Raw genomic sequence first — 22,136 nt, 5'->3', positions numbered from 1 at the left:
AAATATGCTCACGTGATTCACATGCTGCGGATATAGTCTTGCTGGACCAGGGAGAAAACTAGGAAGAGGACGGAGTTTGTCAGTGCAGTCACGTTCCCCATGGTACAGATGGAAGGAGGAGCCTCAGGACATGTGACAGCTTGTCACCTGATCAGAAATGGGCACATGGTTTAAAATCTATCACCCACATTTGTACCGTGAAGAGTTCTTACTTGCCCCTGGCATAGTGACTTATGCCAGTACAGAATGGCAGCATTTTACACACACGTGGCACTGGTGTGAGCAACAACTCTAGGTGCAGAGTAAAGGAGACTCATGCCCCCGGGTCTGAGTGATGGGTTCATGCAGACTCTCCTCTAGACAGAACTCTTCTCACTGTGGTATCCACGGGTCCCTGTAGAGACACTGAAGGTGGAAAAAGCAAACCTGAAAACGAGTGCACCTGATACCCATTCGTTCACTTCATTTTCCTTTTGTTTAAAGGTAATTGAATTGGTTAAAAAATTCGGCACAAAGCAATGGACACTGATAGCAAAGTACCTGAAAGGCAGGCTGGGGAAGCAGTGCCGGGAACGCTGGCACAACCACCTGAACCCTGAGGTGAAGAAGTCCTCATGGACGGAGGAGGAGGACCGAATCATTTTTGAGGCTCACAAAGTTCTGGGGAATCGCTGGGCTGAGATTGCCAAGCTGCTGCCTGGGAGGTAGGGCCCTTGCCTGATGCTAATACCTTAAGAGTCAGATATGCTGTTGAAATATGTGTATCTGAGGGATGCTGAGAATATGGATTCTTAATTTCATCAGGAGCCATCACCTCTAAAATGCACATTGACTGTGGCTTTTCTCTCCAGGACTGACAATGCTGTGAAGAACCACTGGAACTCCACCATCAAACGGAAAGTGGACACAGGAGGTTTCCTCAGTGAAACAAAAGACTCTGAGTCCCTGTACTTGTTGGTGGAAGTGGAGGGCGAAGAAAGCCAAAGTGTCCAGAGTGCCGGGAACCAGGTACAGCACCAGCTGGCTGATAAAATCTTGCAGTGGAAGATCTTGCATTTTGGTTGATGGTGAGGTGTGCATTGTTCTGTTAATGCAGATCAGAGACATTAATCCACAGCCATGTTGCCCTTCAGAATGAATGTGCCAAAGCTATGTGCCTGGCTGTGCTGTCTGTACCCACTAGCTTGCCACGCTGTCAGCCAGGAATAGAACTCAAGAATCCTGATTCCAAAACTCTTCTCCTATCTAGAAAGTAGTTGTGTAAGCCACTGGTGCAATGCATGTTCCGTCCTTTAGTGCTGGTCCATAGAGAGGATAACAGGCTGGTTCTCTGAGCTCAAGTGGGAGAGGTCTGTGATGTGGATCTGAAGATCCTCGGTACAAACCCTGCTGATGATGTATGTTTGTGTGGGTGGGGGGGGTGGTGGTGGTGGTGGTGGTGGTATTGTTTTTTTGTTTTTTTTTTTAAACCTAGGAAATTACATACAAAAATATACATTAAAAGAACATTAAGTCATGCTCTCTAAAGTTAAGAAATGCCTGACGTAAGGGTGCCTGTGTAACCTTAATTCAGTTATTCTGTGTGTGTGTGTGTGTGTGTGTACACGGTGTGGCACAGTCTTTAATTACATGATCACATACTGATTGTTTTACAAGACTCCTCCATTTGGTGAAGAGGACTGTAAGAAGAACAAGGCTAATTCTGTTGTGGTTGAGACACTGGACTGGGGCCCAGGGAGCTGGGTTATATTTCTGGCTCTGCCACAGATTTTCCATATGATGCTAACAAGACTCTAGCACAATGCATACGCACAAGGGGGCTGAACTAAAGTTGCACGGGGGACCTCAGTCCTGGCTCTCCCTAACCCTTGAGAGCTTGATTTTTGCAACCTTAGCGTTCTTTTGATATATGGCTTTTGTGTTTTCAAAGAAAAACCTACATGCTAACTGGCCTGCTGATACCTTGGAAATAAAGGAGGAAGAAGCCAGTGAGGAGGAAGCAGCTGGCTTCCAGGAGCTGCCCTCTGAGCAAGCAGCTGCAACACTGGCAGAGGACAATGCCGAGGGGGCCCCAAAGGACGTGGCACCTGAAGACGCATTGCCGGACGGCACCTTTCCATACAAATGGGCAGCTGACACTGCCAACTACTTGAGCCTGACTTCGGGACCGGCCTTTACGGAAGCTCTGGACATGATGGAATCGGTAAGAGGGGAGCGATGTCTTGTCTCCTAATATACACCTCTGAGAGGGAGGCAAATGGTGTGGCCCAGTCCCGCAGCCCCCAAGCGATCCTTGTCGATGCGTTGGTTTCAGAGGGGCTGCTTGTGTGATTAAAGACTCCAGGCTTGGGCTCTCTGGCAATTTGTTGTGGGTTCTCACTACCTGCTTTCAATCCCAGAATGCTCAAGGCTGCAACCCAAGTCCCAATCTAGTCCTCAGTTTGTTTCAACCTGAAGTCAGTTACACAGCAAAAGCTTAAACTAGGGGTTCTCAAACTCGGGGTTGGGACACCTCAGGGGGTCACGAGGGTATTGCATGGGGGGGTCGCGAGCTGTCAGTCTCCACCCCAAACCCCGCTTTGCCTCCAGCATTTATAATGATGTTAAATATATAAAAAAATTTATAAGAGGGGCCGCACCCTTTCCTATGTGAAAGGGGTCAGCAGTACAAAAGTTTGAGAACTATTGGCATAAACCTTCCCATAAGGATGTGATTGACTGGCTAGCCCTGGCCAGCCTGCCTCACAGCCGCTGCTCAGAGCATGTCACTGAGGAGTTAAGTTAAAAATATCAATGGGACTTGGCCATCTTGTTTAAAATGGACCCTATTCAGGTTTCCAGGCAACTAGCTTCTCCGACTGACCTTCCTATTCATGGAGGATGTTAGACTGGGGGGAACATGGCCCCATTTGGATCCATGCAGATGTGGGGCAAGAAGTGAAGGACTGAATCAGGACTGTCCTTTCCATTGGCAACGCTGTGTGGGGACCAGGACTGAAGTAGCAGGCGGGAAGCGAGGCAGAAGAGAGGGGTGTTGACTGAACTTTGTGGAAGAAGCTTGGGCTGAGACTGTCCAAGTGCCTGCGGAGTTTGGGAGTCCACTTCCCATTACATTGAATGGGAATTGGGCTTCCAGTTCTCTTACACAGCTTTGAAAATCTCAGCCTTGTAGAGAAACTGTCTGCATTTTCCTAGGCATGGTGTACACTTAAAAGTTTGGTTGACATAGCTGCCACCCCCTAACCAGTCTCGACTCAGCGTTGTCAACAGATGAATGCCCCTGTTGGCGTAGCTACCGTTGTTCTGGGAGATGGTGTTCCTACACCGATGGGAAAACCCCTTCTGTCTGCGTAGGCTGTGCCTACACCAGAGGGGGACGCAGAAGAGCCTTCAGGAAGGTGGGGCCGGGGCCAGCCCCCACGGGGGGCGGGGAGGGAGTGCCACCCAGCTCCGCACCTGGGGCTCCGGTTGCCGACCCTGGCCAAAGCTCCGCTCTCGCCCTCATCCCCAGCTATGGCTCCAGCCTCTGCCCCCATAACCCTGTCCATGTGTGTCCCCCCCCCCGCCCCCGTGCTGTGGCCTCGCTCCCACTCAGCTCCACGGAGTGGGGGGGCACGACGGGGGTGGGGGGCACGAGGTAAAAAGTTTGGGGACCACTGGTCTAGGCTACGGGGTCATACTGGTGTAGCTATGCCAGTATAGTCTCTATAGTGTAGACGTACCCCTAGTCTCTAGTGCTGCTAAGTCTGTTACTGTCATGAACGCTAAATGCAGCCCCAAACTGAAGTCTGTTGTGGGGGATTCATTTGAATTAAGTTTTGAGTTTCTTGGCCTTGCTGATCTTAAAATGTATTGCAGGATGCCACTGCCTTCAGAAGGGCCAATGTCTACAGGAGGAGCGCTTTACTAGTGTAGGAATACCAGCAAAGCGCTCCTCGTGTGAACGCAGCTGATATCGGTTTAGCTTATACCTCCCATGCTCTTGAGTGAAACAAGCTATCTGGGCAAAAAAACAGCTTTTCCAGTGTAACTGTGACTACACTGGCCCAGCTGTGTTGGTCAGGGATCATGCCTCCTCGTGCCCTGGCTGACAGACCTCTGCCAGCAGAAGTTTGTAGTGTAGCCCTGGCCTTATGTAGCATGTAAATGAAATGTCCCTGCAGGCAACAGAGGGTGCAGTGCGGGCCCTGGGAACTACAAGGGTTAGATTCTACATTCTCTTTGTGCAGTTGTGTTGAGCAGTGCAAAGTGGATATAAAATGCTGCCGTATTGATTTGCACTGGTGCAAAGGACTGCATAGGGTGTGGAAGACAGACTTGGGCCCCACGTCTTTTATAGACCAAATGTTCAGCCTTTGAGGGTCATTGGAGCCCTTTGCTAGGCCCTGCCTTTGCACTGGTCTGTGAGGTTGTGTCCTGTGGCGGCTCAGGACGCTGCTCGTTCTTGGCCATTTCTAACCGTCTCTCTTGTCTGGTAGGACCCAGATGGGTGGTGTGACCTGACTCACTTCGACTTGCCCGAGGATCCAGCTGCTGGCGACAGCAGCAGCAACAGCCCGGTCAGGCAAGCCCCCAGCAAGCCCCCAGCTCCTGTACCCCACGTGACGGAGTATCGCCTGGATGGCCACACTATTTCAGACCTGAGCAAAAGCAGCAAGGGCGAGCTGATCCCCATTTCCCCCCGCTCAGAGGTGAGCTCTGGCACACCGCCTTCGGTGCTCAAGAGGCAGAAGAAGAGGAAGATCTCCCTCTCGCCCGTCACGGAGAACACCAGCTATTCCTTCATAGACTCCTGTAACAGCATGACGCCCAAGAGCACCCCAGTCAAGACGCTGCCCTTCTCCCCCTCCCAGGTATGTAGCTAGATGGGAATCAGGCTGTCAGGGTTTCTTCCCCGCTCTGAATTCTAGGGTTCAGATGTGGGGACCTGCATGAAAGACCCCCTAAGCTTGTTCTTACCAGCTTAGGTTAAAAACTTCCCCAAGGTACAAACTTTGCCTTGGCCTTGAACAGTATGCTGCCACCACCAAGCGTCTTACACAAAGAGCAGGGAAAGAGCCCACTTGGAGACGTCTTTCCCCAAATATCCCCCCAAGCCCTATACCCCCTTACTGGGGAAGGCTTGATAAAAATCCTCAACAATTTGCATAGGTGAACACAGACCCAAACCCTTGGATCTTAAGAACAATGAAAAATCAATCAGGTTCTAAAAAAAAGAATTTTAATTAAAGAAAAGGTAAAGGAATCACCTCTGTAAAATCAGGATGGAAAATACTTTACAGGGTATTCAGATTCAAAACACAGAGGATCCCCCTCTGGGCAAAACCTTAAAGTTACAGAAAACAGTCCCTCTTAACACAGGGAAAATTCACATAAAACAAAAGATAAACTAATCCGCCTTGCCTGGCTTACCTATACTGGTTACAATATTGGAGACTTGGATTAGGATGCATTGGAGAAGATGGATTTCTGTCTGGCCTCTCTCAGTCCCAAGAGAGAACAACCACATAAACAAAGAGCACAAACAACCCCCTCCCCCCCCCAAAGATTTGAAAATATCTTGTCCCCTTATTGGTCCTTTGGGTCAGGTGCCAGCCAGGTTAGCTGAGCTTGTTAAACCCTTTACAGGTGACAGGATGTTGCCTCTGGCCAGGAGGGATTTATAGCACTGTATACAGAAAGATGGTTACCCTTCCTTTAATATTTATGACACGGGCGAAGTTCATTCTTCTTGCTGTCTGCTTGGGACACTGTGCATGAATTAGAGGGTCTGTGCTGGTACTTTATTTATTGGCCATAATGCAGTCGACACTGATCAGCTCTGTTTGCTTAATATTTATCATGCCACTTGCCTTGAATGGGTACTGCCAGTTTGTAGGATGGTGGTGGAATTCTGTTCTCTGCTCATCGCAGTAGTATCTGAGCTCCTTCCAGGAGTCCATTAGGTTACGTGACTAGACATCTGGCACATGTTTGTTCTCTCATCCTCTCCCCAGAGGGAGAAGTGTGTCCAGAGGAGTGTCTTGCTTTGGTAGGCTGTGTGGTTTTTTTTAATCTAAATATATCTGTTGCTTTTTGTTAGAGAAGGTAAGGTCAAAGAAATGCCCATCGAGCGGGAAATGGAGAGGTTTGAGATGATCCTTAGTTTTGGGGGGAGTTCGTTCCACAGGCTCGGACCAGCCCCCAGAGGGTGCGGCCAGTCTCACTGCAATTTGTGTAGGGTACCTGTCTTTCCCCTGCTGAGCCACAGAACTGGGGTTCTCTGGCCACTTGTGGCCATTAGACATGCCGTGGGAGATGGGGCACGTGAATAATGGGGTCCACGTTCAGCTAAACTGAAGCCCAGCCTCCCTGTATGAGGGGCACAGCATGTGGCTGCAATTAGGTAGGTGGAGGCACACACATCCAGCTCTTCACCCACAGTTAAACTGCGGATGAGAATTACCCCTCCCCGCCCCCGCTTAGAAGCTGCATGGCCTATTGCTGGGCAGCCGGCACCGCCCGCACAGCATCATTGTGGTGTATGCAGTGTGTCTCCTCCCAATGGGGAGGGGGGTACCCTGAGGGCAGAAGCCCTCGAAGAAGCTGCTTCTGTTCAGTCCATGTGCTTGTCACCCAGCCAGGTTTAGGAGCAAACGCTTTGGGCAGGTGTTGTAATCCAAGCCCTCTCCTCCTCACCAGATGCTGCGGTAAGGAGAATGCTGTGTGCAGCAAGGACAAGTCCTAACTCAGGTTCTTACTCCAATGTTGGCCCTACTCTGACTCCTGCCCACACGCTTTCTCGAGTGTGGTCCCCTTTTACCCAGGCTAGCTGACCCTGAGTTCTGCCAGCACTCGTGCTGCTAACACAGACGCTCAGCAGTGTGTACTCCAGTGCCTTCTCACAGTTCCCTGGGCTGTGTTACCTACTCCCTGCTTGTGAACCAGAGGTCACCTTCCAATTCATACAGCCTGGTGTGGTGTCTGAACTGTACATTTGCTCGTGGCTTGCTGTACCTGCAACACTTCCATATTTCTACTGCGTGTCCACAGCACTTGAACAGGAGAGACTGTGGCCAGGTCTTCCCAGCATGCTGCCAGCTGGCCAGAGGCTGACCCATGCTCCTGGTGGACCTCTGCTGTGAGGCCAGCATGAGCCATGAGTTCAAGGCCAGGACCTGAAGTCTACACTTCTGTGATGCAAACCCCTGAGTTAATTTTGCAGTGAAGACATTCCCTTAGGCTGTGAGTTCGTTGGGGCAAGGACTGTTGCTTATGCTGTGTTCCTACAGGACTTAGTACAATTGTATTATTGTTTGTTATCATAACACTGAGGAGCCCCAGTCATAGAGCGGGGCCCCATGGTGCTAGGTGCTGTACGGACACTGAACAACAAGACAGTCCCTGCCCCACAGATCTTGCAGTCTACATATAAGACGAGAGACAACAGATGGAGACAGAGAGATGGGGGAGTACCAGGAAACAATGAGGCCAGGTCTGTACTACAAAATTAAGTTGACCTGACGTATGTTGGCATCCAGCTGCTGCAGTAATTACATTGCTTGTGCGTGTCTACGCTTTGCTACCTGTGTCGGTGGTGCACGTCCTGCCCAGGAGTGTCCATTGTACTGTCAGTGTGGGGCATTGTGGGATGGTTCCTGAAAGCCAGTAACAGTCAACATAAGGAACGCAGTGTCTACACTAACACTGCGTTGACCTAACTACATCGACCTTGACTCTGCGCCACTTGTGGATGTGGAGTTCAGTGTAGGTGGGCAGTTACATCAGTGGGAGTGAAATTTGAGCGTAGACACTTCCATAGCTAGGCTGATGTAAGCTGCCTTGCGCTGACCTGATGCTGTAGAGTAGACCAGGCCTGAGACAGTACTGGACAGCGTGGCAAGCAGTGGTCTCAGCACACCAGCTGCCTAAGTATTGTCAGGTTGGGTTTTTTTGTTGTTGTTGTAGGTGTCACAGCAAAGGAGAGTTTTAAAGAGGAATGCAGGGGACAATTGGCCTTCAGGCACTACCACACCTTCCATGTTTAACCTCCCCATGCACACCTTGTGTGTGATCATGCCTCCCTCTGGTCTGTGATCAGCATAGAGGATAACAGCCAGTTACTCCTTTTAGCTTATGTGGATTTTGGTGCAGAATGGCTCATGATCTCTCCCCTCTGATGGCCGCTGATGGGTTCGGTCTCCTCCTCCTCTGTATCGTACCTTGGCAGTGTTAGAGCCGGTAACCTCAGAGCACTCCTGGGAGGTAGTTCGGTATCACCCATTTTCATGGGCACAGAGATCACGAGCTGCTGTCTCACAGTGAATCTGCGGCAAAGCTGAGACAGAAAGCTGATCTCCCGACTCCCGAGCTCTTCCTCCAACCGCAAGGCCGGTCTCCTGCGATGAATGTAACAAAAATAACTCTTGCCCCGAGTGGGGTAAGAGTGTGGGGGGCACCTGGAAGGCGTTTTCCTCGCTGGCCTTATCTTCCCAAGGAATAAAGGCAATCTCTTAATACGAATTATGAGCATGGGGTAAAAGCATCATGAAGAGGAGGCAGTGTGTGGTTTTAACATGAGTTAACAGGCTGAGTTAGACTATGGGGCAGCGCAGGCTTTACTTGACCTGCTAACTCGTGAAAACTACAAACTGCTTTGTCTTCACTAGGACTTACCTTGTGATAACTCATGTTAGCCAACACTCGTTTTCCTGTGGTGAAGATACACCCACTGGAGCCTTGCTAAACACACACGTACAGCTTGAACGACATCAGTATAGTCAAAGCGATACATGCGTGGATGCAGCTGTATTGGTACACTTATATTGGCATATCTATCCCCAGAAGCAAAGAGAAATAAGCTGCACTGGTATAAGGCACCTTTATATTGGTTATAACTACGTCCATACTAGGTTTAAAAAAAAAATCACACCCTGAACTCACATAGTTATTCTGGTTCAAAAACCGTATATGGATCAGGGCAAAGTCCGGATCTCCTGATCTGTGGAGGGAATATTGTTTGCCTTATTGGTAGCAAAAATACATGTAATCAGTCAGTGTGAGCGATCCTCTTTCAAATTCAGTAAAACTAGCTTAAGCTAATGGCCAGTGACAGCCTTGAATTTCTCAGGATGTGAAGTGTGTTCTCTGTTTGTTTCTTTCCCTCACTTGGCAGTTCTTAAACTTCTGGACCAAACAGGATACACTGGAGTTGGAGAACCCGTCCCTGACCTCCACTCCCGTGTGCAGTCAGAAGGTGATAGTGACCACCCCGCTGCACAGGGACAAGACCCCGCTGCATCAGAAAAACTCAGCGTAAGTCATACCCCACTCTCCCAGCCTCATCCCAGCTTGCATCACATAGCAGGGAGGCTGAACTGTCTTCAGGAGTGGTGTCCAGTAGCTGTGGCACCCCCACGGGAAGGAAAAGGGGGATGCAAATAGTGGGCTTCATCTAGTTTTTGAGTTCCACAAGTGTATTCTGTTTTTCTGGAGGGCTGCTGTATTGTAACATATTTTAATAGTAAATTGTGGGCTGAACCTTCTGGAACGAAGGTGTCCGACTATAAAGTGGGCTAGAATATTTAAAGTGAGCAAGGCACATTTGTAGAGGCTGGATCTGGAAGGGGAAAGTCTCATCAATTAAGCAATGGGATCTGCTCATGGTGATGAAGTGCCTCTCTCCAAAGCAGTTTCTTCTGAATGCTGCTGGGTGTGTCTCTTGCTCGCACTGACCAGAAGGGCATTCAGTTGGAATGGTGAGGTCGGAACCATTTCTATGGTTATATTCTGCCCTTCATCTTCAAAGGCAGGGAAATATTTCACACCTTCTCCAGAGCCACTCAGCTGTGGGGAAGGAATGCTGGTGGATTAGACTGCATGCCCAGTCCTGGTGTTAGAATGCCTGGCAGAACCTGCTCTGTCTATGCGGGGTTGGAACTTTTGCTTCTGGACATGTGTCTTACTGGGGAATGTTGCTGGACTATGGACCTGGCTGCTAACAGGGCTTTCTGGACCCCTGTAACTCTTCTCCACTGTGTGTTGTCTACAGGTGTATCCCCTGCCTGACAGAGTTCGTGGAGCATGCTTTCCTCTTAAGCCTTGTCCACCCAAGGAAACTGATGTGCATAGTTGTTCCACAATAACTCTCCCATATGGATACTCAATTCCAGATTAAAAGTCACTTTATCCCAGAATAATCACTTCACTCACAAAGCAGAGTAATTGTGCCACAATAAAATCACTTTTATTCCAGAAGAGCATCCACACGGGGCAGTTATTCCAGAATAGCTTAATTATGGCCAAATAGCTGTGCTGGTCAATTTCCCCCATGTAGACAGGGCCTTGCCTGCATTACATAGCCTTGTCTGAGCCAGAGCCTTTCCTGCAGCAACGTGCGTTGTTGTGTGCTCAAGACCAGAGTGAGATGGGTGGGTGGGAGAGGGAAGGGCTGTGGGTGGGGATCTGTGTTTCACCCACCTTGCTGACTGAAGAGTGATTTGCCAGGTGATCTGGTGGAGATATAACTGAATAACGTCTGGCTCTGTCAGAGCCGCTTGGCATGTCTGCTATTCCACTGCTCTTTAGCCCCTGCAGCACACCCAGCCAGAGAGGTTCACACCATCCTTGTTATTGTGATGTAAGACCCCAATTCCTGTGTCTGAAGTGTCAGGGTGTTTCTGGAATGCATGTGCTCTCGGAAGGCGAGGCAGTGCAGCCCTGGGGCTGGAGGGCCAGAGCATGCTTCCTCTCTTGTGGGGGGAATGCTTGGGGGACACCTGCGTGCCGTGCTCTGCTCCTGACCTCCTTCTCTCTCTCTCTCTCTCTCTCTGCTGGCAGGTTTGTCACCCCAGATCAGAAATATGTAGCGGACAACACGCCCCACACACCCACACCTTTTAAGAACGCCCTGGAAAAGTACGGCGCCATGAGGCCACTGGTGTGTATTTAACCAACTTGCGTGCCCTGCCTAGCATTGTCCACTGCTGCTAGCTGTGCTCCTGTAGCCCCCGATGACAAAAATCTCATCTTCACCCTGAATATTCTGGCATGATCTGCCAGTGAAAAGGCCTTCGGATATGTGGTGCGAAAGGGCCCATCAGCCAATCTTTGTGCATTTCTGTTTGCATTGTTAATGTTACCAGGGTGCTTGGGTGTTGGCACATTCTTTGGCTGAGATGGGGGGCTGTGGGGAACACTGTCCTAAAATGGTATGGTGAATATGCTCCCATAAGTGACCACTTGGACTGAGGTACTTTATAAATCCCCTAAAAAGAAAAGGAGGACTTGTGGCACCTAAGAGACTAACCAGTTTATTTGAGCATAAGCTTTCGTGAGCTACAGCTCGCTGCATCGGATGCATTCATTGGAAAATACAGTGGGGAGATTTATGTACATAGAGAACATGAAACAATGGGTGTTACCATACACACTGTAACAAAAGTGACCACATAAGGTGAGCTATTACCAGCAGGAGAGCTGGGGCGGGAGGGTTAGGGGGAAACCTTTTGTAGTGATAATCAAGGTGGGCCATTTCCCACTGAATGCATCCGATGAAGTGAGCTGTAGCTTACGAAAGCTTATGCTCAAATAAATTTGTTAGTCTCTAAGGTGCCACAAGTTCTCCTTTTCCTTTTGCGAATACAGACTAACACGGTTGCTACTCTGAAACCCATAAATCCCCTGTGTTCATGCTGCAGCTTTCAGTTCCTTTGTGAGCCTAAAAAGAAACCAACCCAATGGGTTTTCTCTTCTGAGTTTAGCAGTTGTTTGGGACTCCCCATCGAGTGGAGACCTGGTGCTATTCCAGAATAACCAGTGATGCTGTGTAGACCAGCTGGGAAGTCAGGCTGTGGACATGGCACCCCTTGCCTGCCGAACAATTATAGGAGATTCTTGATGCACTTGCTCTCCTGAAGCTTCTGCTGTAGGGTCCTGTATCCTCGCTGCATCAAGGGCCTGTGCAGAGGCCGGGCTGGCTGAGCTCTTGTGTCATTCACACTAAGAAATGAACAACGGCCCTGCAGACTGAGTTGCAGTGGGGGGACGTCTCCACTGACGATATAACTGCAGCATTAGCACAGGTTCACCTGCACCGTAAATCCAGACATGTAACTGTAGCCTGCACTGTAAACCTTGTGCTATGTTCCTCCCCCATATGTCCTTCACCCCAGCCGCAGACCCCTCACCTGGAAGAAGACTTGAAGGAAGTGCTCCGGAGTGAAGCTGGCATCGAGTTGATCATAGAGGATGATGTGAAGCCAGACAAACAGAAAAGGAAACAAGGAGTGAGTGTCTCATCTTACAGCTGTTGCCCCTGCTGTGATCCTGCCTGGTTCCTCGTGCAGGGTCAGGCCAGGGCAGTACGGGGTGGGAGAGTCGGAGGAAAGCCCAGGTGCTACAGGGAAGTTGGTGATTTAGTTGCTGGCACCCTTCCCGCTAAGGGCCTGATTCTGCAGAGCACTTGAACACATGCTTAACTTTTAGCACATGAACAGTCCTGCTGGAGTCAGTGGGCTACTCGCACGCTTAAAGTGCTTCTGGCTTGTGGCCTAACCCATTCTGACCCAATGCCCCAGCATAATGCTGGGCACAATGTGTTCTGGAGTTGTCATCTCTCAGCTCAGACTTAGAACGGGGGTTCTGAGCACTGGGGGAATAAAGATCCTCAGGCACTTCTCCCAGGGCTTGGAACATTAGCCCAGGCCTCCTGGGCAAATTCCGTCTTGGCCGGTCCTGTTCTGCTGGCCTTCCCTTCCTAGACTTGCCAGGATTTCTGTTTTTTAAGTCGGTTGTTCTCCATGCTAGAAATCATACCAATAAAAGCCGTGGCAGAGCGGGTGCGCTCACTTGGGCTGTGATGGTCACAGTAGAGACCCAACCCGTTATTTACACTGTCTGTCAATGCCAGACGTGATTTGACTTTCTGCCACCCACACGGCACAGGTGCCCCAGCTTGCTCACAGCTAATGGCAAGCCCTACGTCTCCGGATCTGTACTCTGCATCTGGGACAATTGGTTTGACTGTTTAAAATACCCTCAGAAGAGAGAGATTTGTTCATTCAAACCATCCGCCTCCAGGCGGATTAGATGGGGCTGGAAGTGGGACACGGGGCCTTTTCCTTTTGGGTTTCTGTCCCAATGTAGCCCTAAAGGTGTTGCTGTAAAAGGGCTGGCCTACATGAAACGCGCTGGTGGGTCTCCGTGGACAGGCAGCCCCACCATGAGCCACCCCACCCTCTTGGCAGAGAGGCCAAGCAGTGGATGGGACAAAGGGAAGGAGCTCCCCACTCAGCACTCTAGAGGTGGCCCCCCTGGAATAGGCCGGAGGCCCCACGGTTAGGTGGAGCTGGGGAGTTTCTCCCTGCTCTGTAAAGGCAGGTGTTCAGCCTCTAGGGGTTGTGAGTCTCTGGTCTCTTCCACCACAGTGACATTCACAGGAAATGTTTTAATGCCACTGAGCCTCCGTGGTCCCCAGCCCCTCAAGCCCAAACAGTTGTGTGATGGTGACCCTTCCCTCTCTCTACGGAACTAGAAAATGCTCACCGAGCCCCACTTTCCCCATTGCTATTGCTCTGTCTCCCCTGCAGGCTAGCGCTTACGGTTGCTTGCTTTGCTTCTCTTGTGTTTCCCAGCTGCACAGGAGTCCCATCAAGAAGGTCAGGAAGTCTCTCGCCTTGGACATTGTGGATGAGGATGTGAAGCTGACTGTGTCCACCATGCCCAGGTCCATCTGCTTCAAAAGAGCACAGGTCAGGGATGCTCAGATGAGGGTAGGGAGGGAGGGCTGGACACAGATGCTGTGAGACGTGTGCTTGCATGATAAGACGTGTCTGTGTGAATGTAGAGGAAGACTTAAGGCTGGCTATGAGTTGGATTCCCCTGCAGACATCTCTGAAACACAGGAACAATCAGAAATGTCCGAGGATGGCTATGAAATCTGATTAACTATACTGGATTAACTGGGGCTTTAGGTGTGCCAGTGAAACAAATATTTAGTGAGATAAACGTGACGATAAGAGGGAAGGACCTGCTTGGAAAACTGCCTCCCCTTTCCTCTTTTCTCCACCCAAATGGATGGTGCAACTTAAACCTGGCTGTCCACTTCCTGCCTCTATGCTAGGTCATACACATGGTGCTGAATGTAATGGAGGAGGGGTGGCCTTAACTTAATGTTTTATGCATTGTGCTTTCTGATCCCATTGTAAACCTCTCCTCTCTGAAGAACTGAATATCTGGAACACTAAATGCAGCACACAACGAAACGCACCGAAATGAGCCCATTCTGTGTTGGTTATTCACAGGATCAGATATAAAATAACTGGAGCATTTTGGTGAGAGCTCCTGTCAGACGTGTGGCTCTTTAGTGTATTTTATTAGACTTATAAAGTTCTTATTCATTTTGGTGTTCTTGTGCCCCATTAAGTTTGATGCAACGATCAACGTTTGATTATGGAGCTTGTTAAAGGGAAATAGATTTGCCAAGATACAGATTTACATCCACGTTCAGCCCCTGGTGTAACACCATGAACTTCAATGGAGTTGCAGCAAGGATGAATTTGGCCCATGTATTTTAAAAACACAACAGTATAGTGCACCCAGCGAACAACCTGCGGACTGTTATAACAGGGAGAATGATAAATGGAGCTCATGCTGTTAATGCTATTCTCGCTGCGCTTGGCTTGAACAGTGAAAATAGATTAGCCGGTTTCATTTTCTGGCTCCCATGTGCTAGCCCAGTACTGCTATGTTTGGATGGCACAAAGAGCAGGGGAGTTTCTGAATCTACACACAGACTTTAACTGAATTTGTTAAGTGCACGTAATGGAAAGATTTCCGGTCGCTAGGCCTTAGGGTCTGTCTGTGTTACATCTGGGAACTAGCCTCCCAGCCTCGGGCCACAGCCTTGCAGTAGGGGGGCTCACCGCAAGCGCATTAAAAATAGTTGTGGCTTGAGCTGGCGCTCAGATTCTGAAGCCTGGGACAGGGAGGCTTTAGAGCCCAAACCACAGTGTCAAAGCCCTGTCTACACAGATGTTTTTAGCATGCCAGCCAAGCCCCACTGTCCAAGTCTATGGAGCTGGGCTGCTCTCTCCCAGGTGCATTATAGGCATACCCTTGTACAGAGACAAGATGGACAAGGGAATTTCTTTTAATGCAACATTCCCGACCCAAAGGGCTATTGTAGGGGGGGTCTCGAGAGTGGCGGCTGCTGGCCAGGTGCCCAGCTCTGAAAGAAGCGCCACCACGAGTAGCAGCACAGAAGTAGGGGTGGCATGGTATTGGGGGTGGAGCTGTCATCACAACCTGAAATATTTTCAAAAGGGGTCTCAGCAAAAAACAGTTTGAGAACCCCTGTTTTAATAGACCAACTTCTGCTGGTGGAAGGGACAAGCTTTCAAGCTGCATAGAGCTCTGCGTCAGGTCCGGAAAAAGTAACCCAGACGTGAAGTAATCGCTTGGTGACGCTCTGATTACTTCCCTGCATGTAGAACCTTGCTAGCATCCTAACGTGCTGTTTCTCATGCAGTTTAAATGCATGGACAGGAGAATACAGGAACACAAGTTAATGGATCTAGTTAAGTGGCCTTTTCCAGTGTAAGGGACCAAATTAACTTGGTGCATATGGTTTTTTTCTTTCCTGCAGCCTGTGAGTTTCCTCTCGAGGTCTCTAAACCTTTCCTCCTCAAGCAGCAAGGACGACAGCGGTTTGCTCAATAGGGGGTTTGTGCAGGTGCACGTGAAGACTGAGAAGACTTCATCCTCCAGGAAGATCCCAAGCCAATTCAGACCACCCACTCCGGTAAATACCAGCACTGCCATCCACCCAAAAGGCTTGGAGGTTGCAGAAACCCTGTCCCTCCTGTACTGGTGAAAGGGAGATGGTAGCTTGAGTCAGGAGAGAGCACTGTCCCTGGAGAGCCACACAACAGCTCAGAATGCTAGTGCCACTAATCGCCCAGGCTTCGTATGCTGAGCTTTGCCTTGGTCACTGTCTCTGTGCTACAATTAAAAAACCCGCAGCAATGAGTCTCCGAGCCTGGGTCACTGACTCAGGCTCACAGGGGTCAAGCTGCGGGGCTATGAAACTTCAGTGTAGACAACCTTGGACAGCCATGGCCATGCTGTGCAGTCTAGGCATATCCTTTCTTCCCCTGGGAGGGTAGGGGATAGGAACAGAGACCCCACCTGGCCTGTGGGAGGAAAGTTATCTTGCATTGCTGTGCAGTGCCATCTGCTGGGACTTGGAGCTGAAGGGAGCACTATTCTTCCCTCTAAACCAAGATACTCTCTACCTCCTTGTTACCATATTCAAATTCAGCCACTCAGAGCAGTCATTCCCAGAATCACTTGCTCTGGATCTCAGGGCTGGGAAGGGGAGTTCACAAGAGTCAAAACTGAAACAAAATATTTGGATTGACCTGAAACAAGCAAAAATCCAGAATTCCATTTCCTGAAATCTTTGGAAGTTTGGCTTTTCGCCCCAAGTCAGGATTTATTGGGGTGGTTGTTTCTTTCAAAATCTCTAAAGTTGTTATGGGTTGGAAAATCTGTTTTCCAACCAGCTCTATTCATGATCCGGTTCTGGCCTTTGAAGACCGACATAGGGAGTACAAACTGGCTAATCAGCCCCTTACTTATGCTGGTGGTCCCCTTGGGGCTTCCAGGCTGGGGACCCTGCAGGTCTGCACCAGAGGAGAATTGTAGCAGTAGAAGGTTATTACATAATGATGGAGTAAAACAAAGCTGTTGGGAAGATGCAAGTTTGGTCACACTCCCTTGAAAGTCTCTAGGCCCTGGCTTTCATGCACTGACCGGCTGCCCTGGCTAGTGGGACATGGGGGTGTTTGATGGTAGGTGGGGATGTGTGTGGCTGGGAGATGTGGTGCTAAGGGGGATCAAGGAAAGGAAGGGGGGAAAAAGTCCTAGGAAACCAACGTACCGCAAAGTACACATCAAAACGCTATCAGCTCAGCATCTCTCACCATCAGGCCCAGGGCATCTCAGTCTTGCACCAAAAATCAATGGATACTACTTAAAGAATTCAGCCAAAGTACCTTGCCTGGGGCAGCAAGGGGGATGCTGTGCTATAGTGGGTTAGATGTGGGCTTTAGCAATCTGGAATCCTGCAATCTGCTCCTGCTCCTGGTTCTGCCACTGATTTTCTGGGCAATTCGCTTCCCCCTGCACCCCCATTTCCATGGAGGTTTTTGTTCTGTTTTCCAAGACACAGCCATGTCCTGCTTTTGAAGTGCAAAACTCAGTGCTCTCCTAACCCTAGAGCTGCTACTGACACCTCTGCAGGAACTGGATTTTCCTGTGTCTGTGGCCCAGATATTTCTCTCCAGTGTGAGACTCAGGATAGACTGAGGCAAATGGCTTAGTGAGTTTCAGAAACGGATTAGGCCCATAGCCATGGGAGATGCACTTCACATCACGTAGCAAGAGCTCTTGATCTGTGTGCTAAACTGAACACTGGCTGGGAAAGGTAACTTCCCCAGCACCAGCTGGTCTTGCACAGCAAGGTACACTCTAGAGAGTTCCCACCTTCCTGCAAACAGCCATTGGCCTCTGTCAGAGCCAAGATATCAGATTAGATGGACCATCCATCTATTGCAGTGTGGAGGTTCATTTGCTGGGAACATTATGGGCTGTTCTAACTGCAGGCTTAAATGTCAGCCCTCTAGTGATCTCTAAAAGATATTTGGTTTAATTCCGAGTGATCTGTGAGTGTACGGGGAATAGCAGGAGATGCTTTAGCAACAGATGCTTTAGCTCGTGAGTGAGAGTCCCACACCAGAAAACTTTAGGAGGGAACTCTATGCATGGAACTGGCTGCATGGCAGTACTGTGATAGCAGCACTGCAGCAGTTAGCATAGCCTGCCCTGTCCCCCCACCTCCTGCCTGCACGTGGCTTGTGGGAGGCAAGCCCTGAGGGAAGAGTCCTGGGTTCTGTTCTCTCTTCAGGAAGTTTTAAGCATACATTGTTTCCATAGCACTAGCAGCGTGATAGGGGCTTTCCAAATGGGTATTTGTAGGGCCTACCAAATTCACAGTCCATTTTGGTCAATTTCACGGTCATAAGATTTAAAAAATCGTAAATTTCATGATTTCAGCTATTTAAATCTGAAATTTCACGGTGATGTAATTGTCGGGGTCCTGACACAAAAAGGAGTTGTTGGGGGGGCCCGCAAGGTTATTGTAGGAGAGTTTGCAGTACTGCTACTCTTACTTCTGCACGGCTGCTGGTGGCGGCGCTGCCTTCAGAGCTGGGCGGCTGGAGAGCGGTGGCTGCGGGCTGGGAGCCCAGCTCTGAAGGCAGAGCCGCCGGCAGCAGCAGGGCAGAAGTAAGGGTGGCCTGGTGTGGGATTGCTCACTTACTTCTTCGCTGCTGCTGGCGGGGCGCTGCCTTCAGAGCTGGGCTCCCAGCCAACAGCCGCCGCTTTCCGGCCGCCCAGCTCCTAAGGCAGCGCAGAAGTATGGGTGTCAATACCGTGACCCTCCGCAAAATAACCTTGTGGCCCCCGCCCCACAACTCCCTTTTGGGTCAGGACCCCCAGTTTGAGAAATGCAGGTCTCCCCCATGAAATCTGTGTAGTATAGGGTAAAGGCACTCATGAGACCAAATTTCATAGGGCGAGACCAGATTTCACAGTCCGTGACGTGTTTTTCCTGGCCATGAGTTTGGTAGGACCCTAGGTATTAACTAACTATTCCAGTGTGGGGGAGGGAGAGGAGCCGAGCCATGTGCTGGCAAGGGTGGGCTGAGCTGTGCAGTAGGTTGTGGGGCCAAGGGGGTGACCCTTGTGCTTTGTGGGAGGTGGAAACAGTCCCAGGTGAGGGGAAGTAGCCGAGTGGGAATTATTCCTGTGCTCGGCTGGTGGTGGAGGCAAGCTGGCAGCCAGCCAGACTCTTGCTTCTTAGACAGTCCAAGTTGTTCGCTGTTTCCATGCTTCATTTTCTCTTTATGAAACTTTATTTGAAAATAAACATAGGCACAAAATGTCTGCTCTTCATCGGTGATGCCCACCTGGACGATGCTAGGCAAGCAGGTACCCCAGTGTAATGTGACGGAGGTGCAGGAATTCAGGGTGAAATTCCTCTGTCTGATCTCTGCTGCAGATCACTTTATGATGCTCTGCACCACATTTCCAAGGGGGCACTGGAATCTTGCCCCAGCTCTTTAGCAAGAGAGAGAAGCAGAGGTCTCGCCTATGCCAGCAATTTACTTAATTTTACCACCATTGCACTCCAACCTCTGCAGGCCCACCAGTGGTAGCAACAGCAGACCTCCATTATTTGTGTTCCTGTGGCACCCAGGCCCCCACTGTGCCCAGGCGCTGTACAGACACAGAACTAAAAGAGGATCCCTGCCCCAAAGGACATCTAGTCGAAGTGTCATCTAGACCTGTTCTGAGAAGGGCTTAACTCAGTGACTTAAGATGCATGAAGGCTCCCGCAGTTGGAGGTGCAATGGTGGGAAGCTGCTAGCATAGGCACAGCCAGAGTGACCAAATACGTTCCCAGGTTGCAGAGGCGACTGGGCTCTTGTCTAGTTAACCGCGAGCAAGGGGTAATTTAAAGACCTTTGCTTGCTCCCCTTTCCCTTTTCTGCCAGTGCTTAGCCAGCTTTGGAGGGACTGTTAATGGCTACACATTTGGCTGACATCAGTTCTAAACAATTTACCCCTTTCTGGAGGGTGCCCGTTAGATGGCATCTCTCTGAAGACTGCTTACTTCTATCCCTGGACATGTTTCATTAGACAACCTGGCAAACCTTTACCAGCCCCTGCTTGGCCTTATCTAGCAACGGGAGCCAGGGCTTCTGGGTTCAGGTCATGATTCTGCCACTGTCGGTCTTGGGGCAAGTGACTGAACCTCTCCTGTCTGTCCAGTGGTGTTTAAGGTGCTTTGAGATCCGCTGAAAGCTCCCAGAAGCGCAAGTACAAGTGATTAACTTCTCAACCCTGCTTCTTACTGCTGATTCTTTGTCTCCAGCTAGATGTCAGCCAGAAGGGATAACTTTCTTCTCAGATGTTTGTAGTTGGATTAGATCTGTCTGTTGTAAAAGCTTTATCTTGTGATGAATGAACACTCCTTAATTGCAGCAAAGCAAACCCCCCCCCACCCAATAAACCCCCCATTTGCAGTTAATTTGTCCGTTTTATAAACCACTTCTCCCAGTGTGGCGTGGGAGCACATTGCTCTCGCCACTGACAGAGCTGCATAAATAACTTCTGGCTAAAGCTTTGAAGGTGCAGAAAGGAATAAAATGTCTTGAAAGCATGGGAGGGCTGGAGGGAGGAGTGAGCCCCTGCAATCCTGAACTAGATCAAGATTGTGTGTGTATTGTGAAATCCCGTCTGTAGAATCCCAAAGAGAAAGATGACATCTGCAGTATTGGGCTCTTCGGGGTTACTTTAGTGCTCTCCTTGGAGTCGCTAGCAGTAAGAGATGATTTGATTAGGAAATTAAGTAAAATGGCTTGCGGGAACTAAATTAGCCCCACATAAAGCACCGACAGCTGAGCCGCAGCTGTTGGTGCTGCAGTGGCTGCTTTGCTCTTAACAAATGCCGCCCTCATGGGGCCTGATTCTCTGTTGGTTTTTCCAGTGCAAAGGGGCTGTGACGCTTATGGCTCAGCTACCAGGGAATTCCTGTGGTCTAGAGGGGAAGTCCCTGTGTGGCACAGAGCAAACATATTAGCTTCATGCCACTCGCTGGCAGACATCTGTGTAAGGGGCACAACTGACATCTCTGCGCTCTGCCTGTTTCTGGATGTTGCAACAGCCCCCTGAGGCTATAGGCAGCTGAACCCAAGTTAGGGCAGCCCTCCGACTCCTCTAACATGTGCTGCAGCCTTTGGATGGCCCAAGAGCAGGGGATGTGCGAAGGTGATGTGAAGCCCCATTCCCCTTCTCCTCCTTGGGTCCTGCGCTGAGCAAAGTTCAAGCTCCCTGGAGAATCGACCCCTGGTGTACTTGGGCGATGCAAGTGGCACGACTTCCCCTGGCACAACTTCCCTGTCCTCTAATCTTTTACTGAGGGCTATTGGGCTGTGCCTGGGACTGGAACACAGGTGTCGCTGCGTTCTGATCTCCACTGTGCTCCCAACTTGCTCTGTGATCTGGGGCCAGTCACTGAACCCGCCTCCTTCCGAGGCGCAGAGCAGCACTGCTCCCATGGGAGCTCAGCTCCTCGGACCCTTTGGAATCAGGCTGCTGACTATTATGTCTGCTCCCTCTCAATCAAGTGGGGATTATAATATTGATTCCTTTACCCCTGCGGGGTTGTAAGGCTAAGTCAGTTAGCTTTGGGTGGCATGCTTTGAAGGGCTGGGTTCTTGTTCAGAGGTATTTTACAGGTATCCATAGCCATCCAAATCTTAATCTATAAGCATATTTTAAAATCTCTCTCTCTTCTCCCCCATTTGCGCTAGATGTCCAGTGCATGGAAAGTAGTGGCTTGCGGTGGAACCCGAGACCAGCTCTTCATGCAAGAGAAAGCTCGCCAGATCTTAGGCACGTTAAAACAGAGCCACACGTCAAGGACATTGATCTTATCATGAAGGATTGTTGGTTTTTCTCTGCTTTACGTTTTTGTTTGTTTGTTTGTTTTTAAGCAGAGGGGGAAAAGAACACACAGAAGAATTCTCTTTGGCAAAGACACTGTTTATTTTTCCTTCTCTGAACTCTGTTCCCTGGTAGATCCCTATTTTAATAAATTGTGCTAAATACTGGATGATAAATGGGATGTAAGTTTTGGAATTGTTTGTGGAAAACTTAATCTGGGGGTGGGAGGGCTAGGAAAATAGCCCTCCCCCCCCCAAGAAAGATACCCCCTCCTCGTATTCTTCTCCGAAGGTAGAAATAAGCCATCCACACACCACCCCTTTCTGCCATGCCTATGAAAGGACATGAGGCATTTACCTAATCTAGGTGGAGATGTTGCTGTGCAGAAAATAGACTGAGTTAGATTCTGCTCTGGCTTCTTGGGAGCAATGTGTAAGGTCCTTGCACATTTCACCTTGCATCTCCTGGCTTTCCTTGGATGAGTGTTCTCCATCATCACAGGTGATGGGGGTGACAGAGGTCAGCAGAAGAAAGGATGTTGGAGGGGGCATGTCCTTCAGGATGGTTTGATTATAATTTTGAAC

At 49.7% G+C, this 22,136-nt stretch overlaps 1 protein-coding gene across 2 annotated transcripts in view; it reads left to right on the top strand.

Moving 5' to 3' along the window:
* Nucleotides 1-21,720, top strand: part of MYBL2 (MYB proto-oncogene like 2) — a 39,809-nt gene extending 18,089 nt beyond the window's left edge. For both annotated transcript variants that reach the window (XM_074969714.1, XM_074969715.1), the window contains exons 5-14: nt 484-704; nt 852-1,008; nt 1,931-2,203; nt 4,479-4,853; nt 9,155-9,294; nt 10,819-10,918; nt 12,153-12,266; nt 13,614-13,730; nt 15,626-15,781; nt 21,420-21,720. In XM_074969714.1, the coding sequence (XP_074825815.1) occupies nt 484-704; nt 852-1,008; nt 1,931-2,203; nt 4,479-4,853; nt 9,155-9,294; nt 10,819-10,918; nt 12,153-12,266; nt 13,614-13,730; nt 15,626-15,781; nt 21,420-21,548 (1,782 nt within the window). In that variant the 3' untranslated portion in view covers nt 21,549-21,720. The remainder of the gene's footprint in view (nt 1-483; nt 705-851; nt 1,009-1,930; nt 2,204-4,478; nt 4,854-9,154; nt 9,295-10,818; nt 10,919-12,152; nt 12,267-13,613; nt 13,731-15,625; nt 15,782-21,419) is intronic.
* The last annotated feature ends 416 nt before the right edge of the window (nt 21,721-22,136 follow it).

Source organism: Natator depressus, chromosome 13 (assembly GCF_965152275.1).
Source record: "Natator depressus isolate rNatDep1 chromosome 13, rNatDep2.hap1, whole genome shotgun sequence".
NCBI lineage: Eukaryota > Metazoa > Chordata > Testudines > Cheloniidae > Natator > Natator depressus.
The sequence above is the reverse complement of the archived record's forward strand: the minus strand, read 5'-3'. Positions and strand labels throughout refer to the sequence as shown.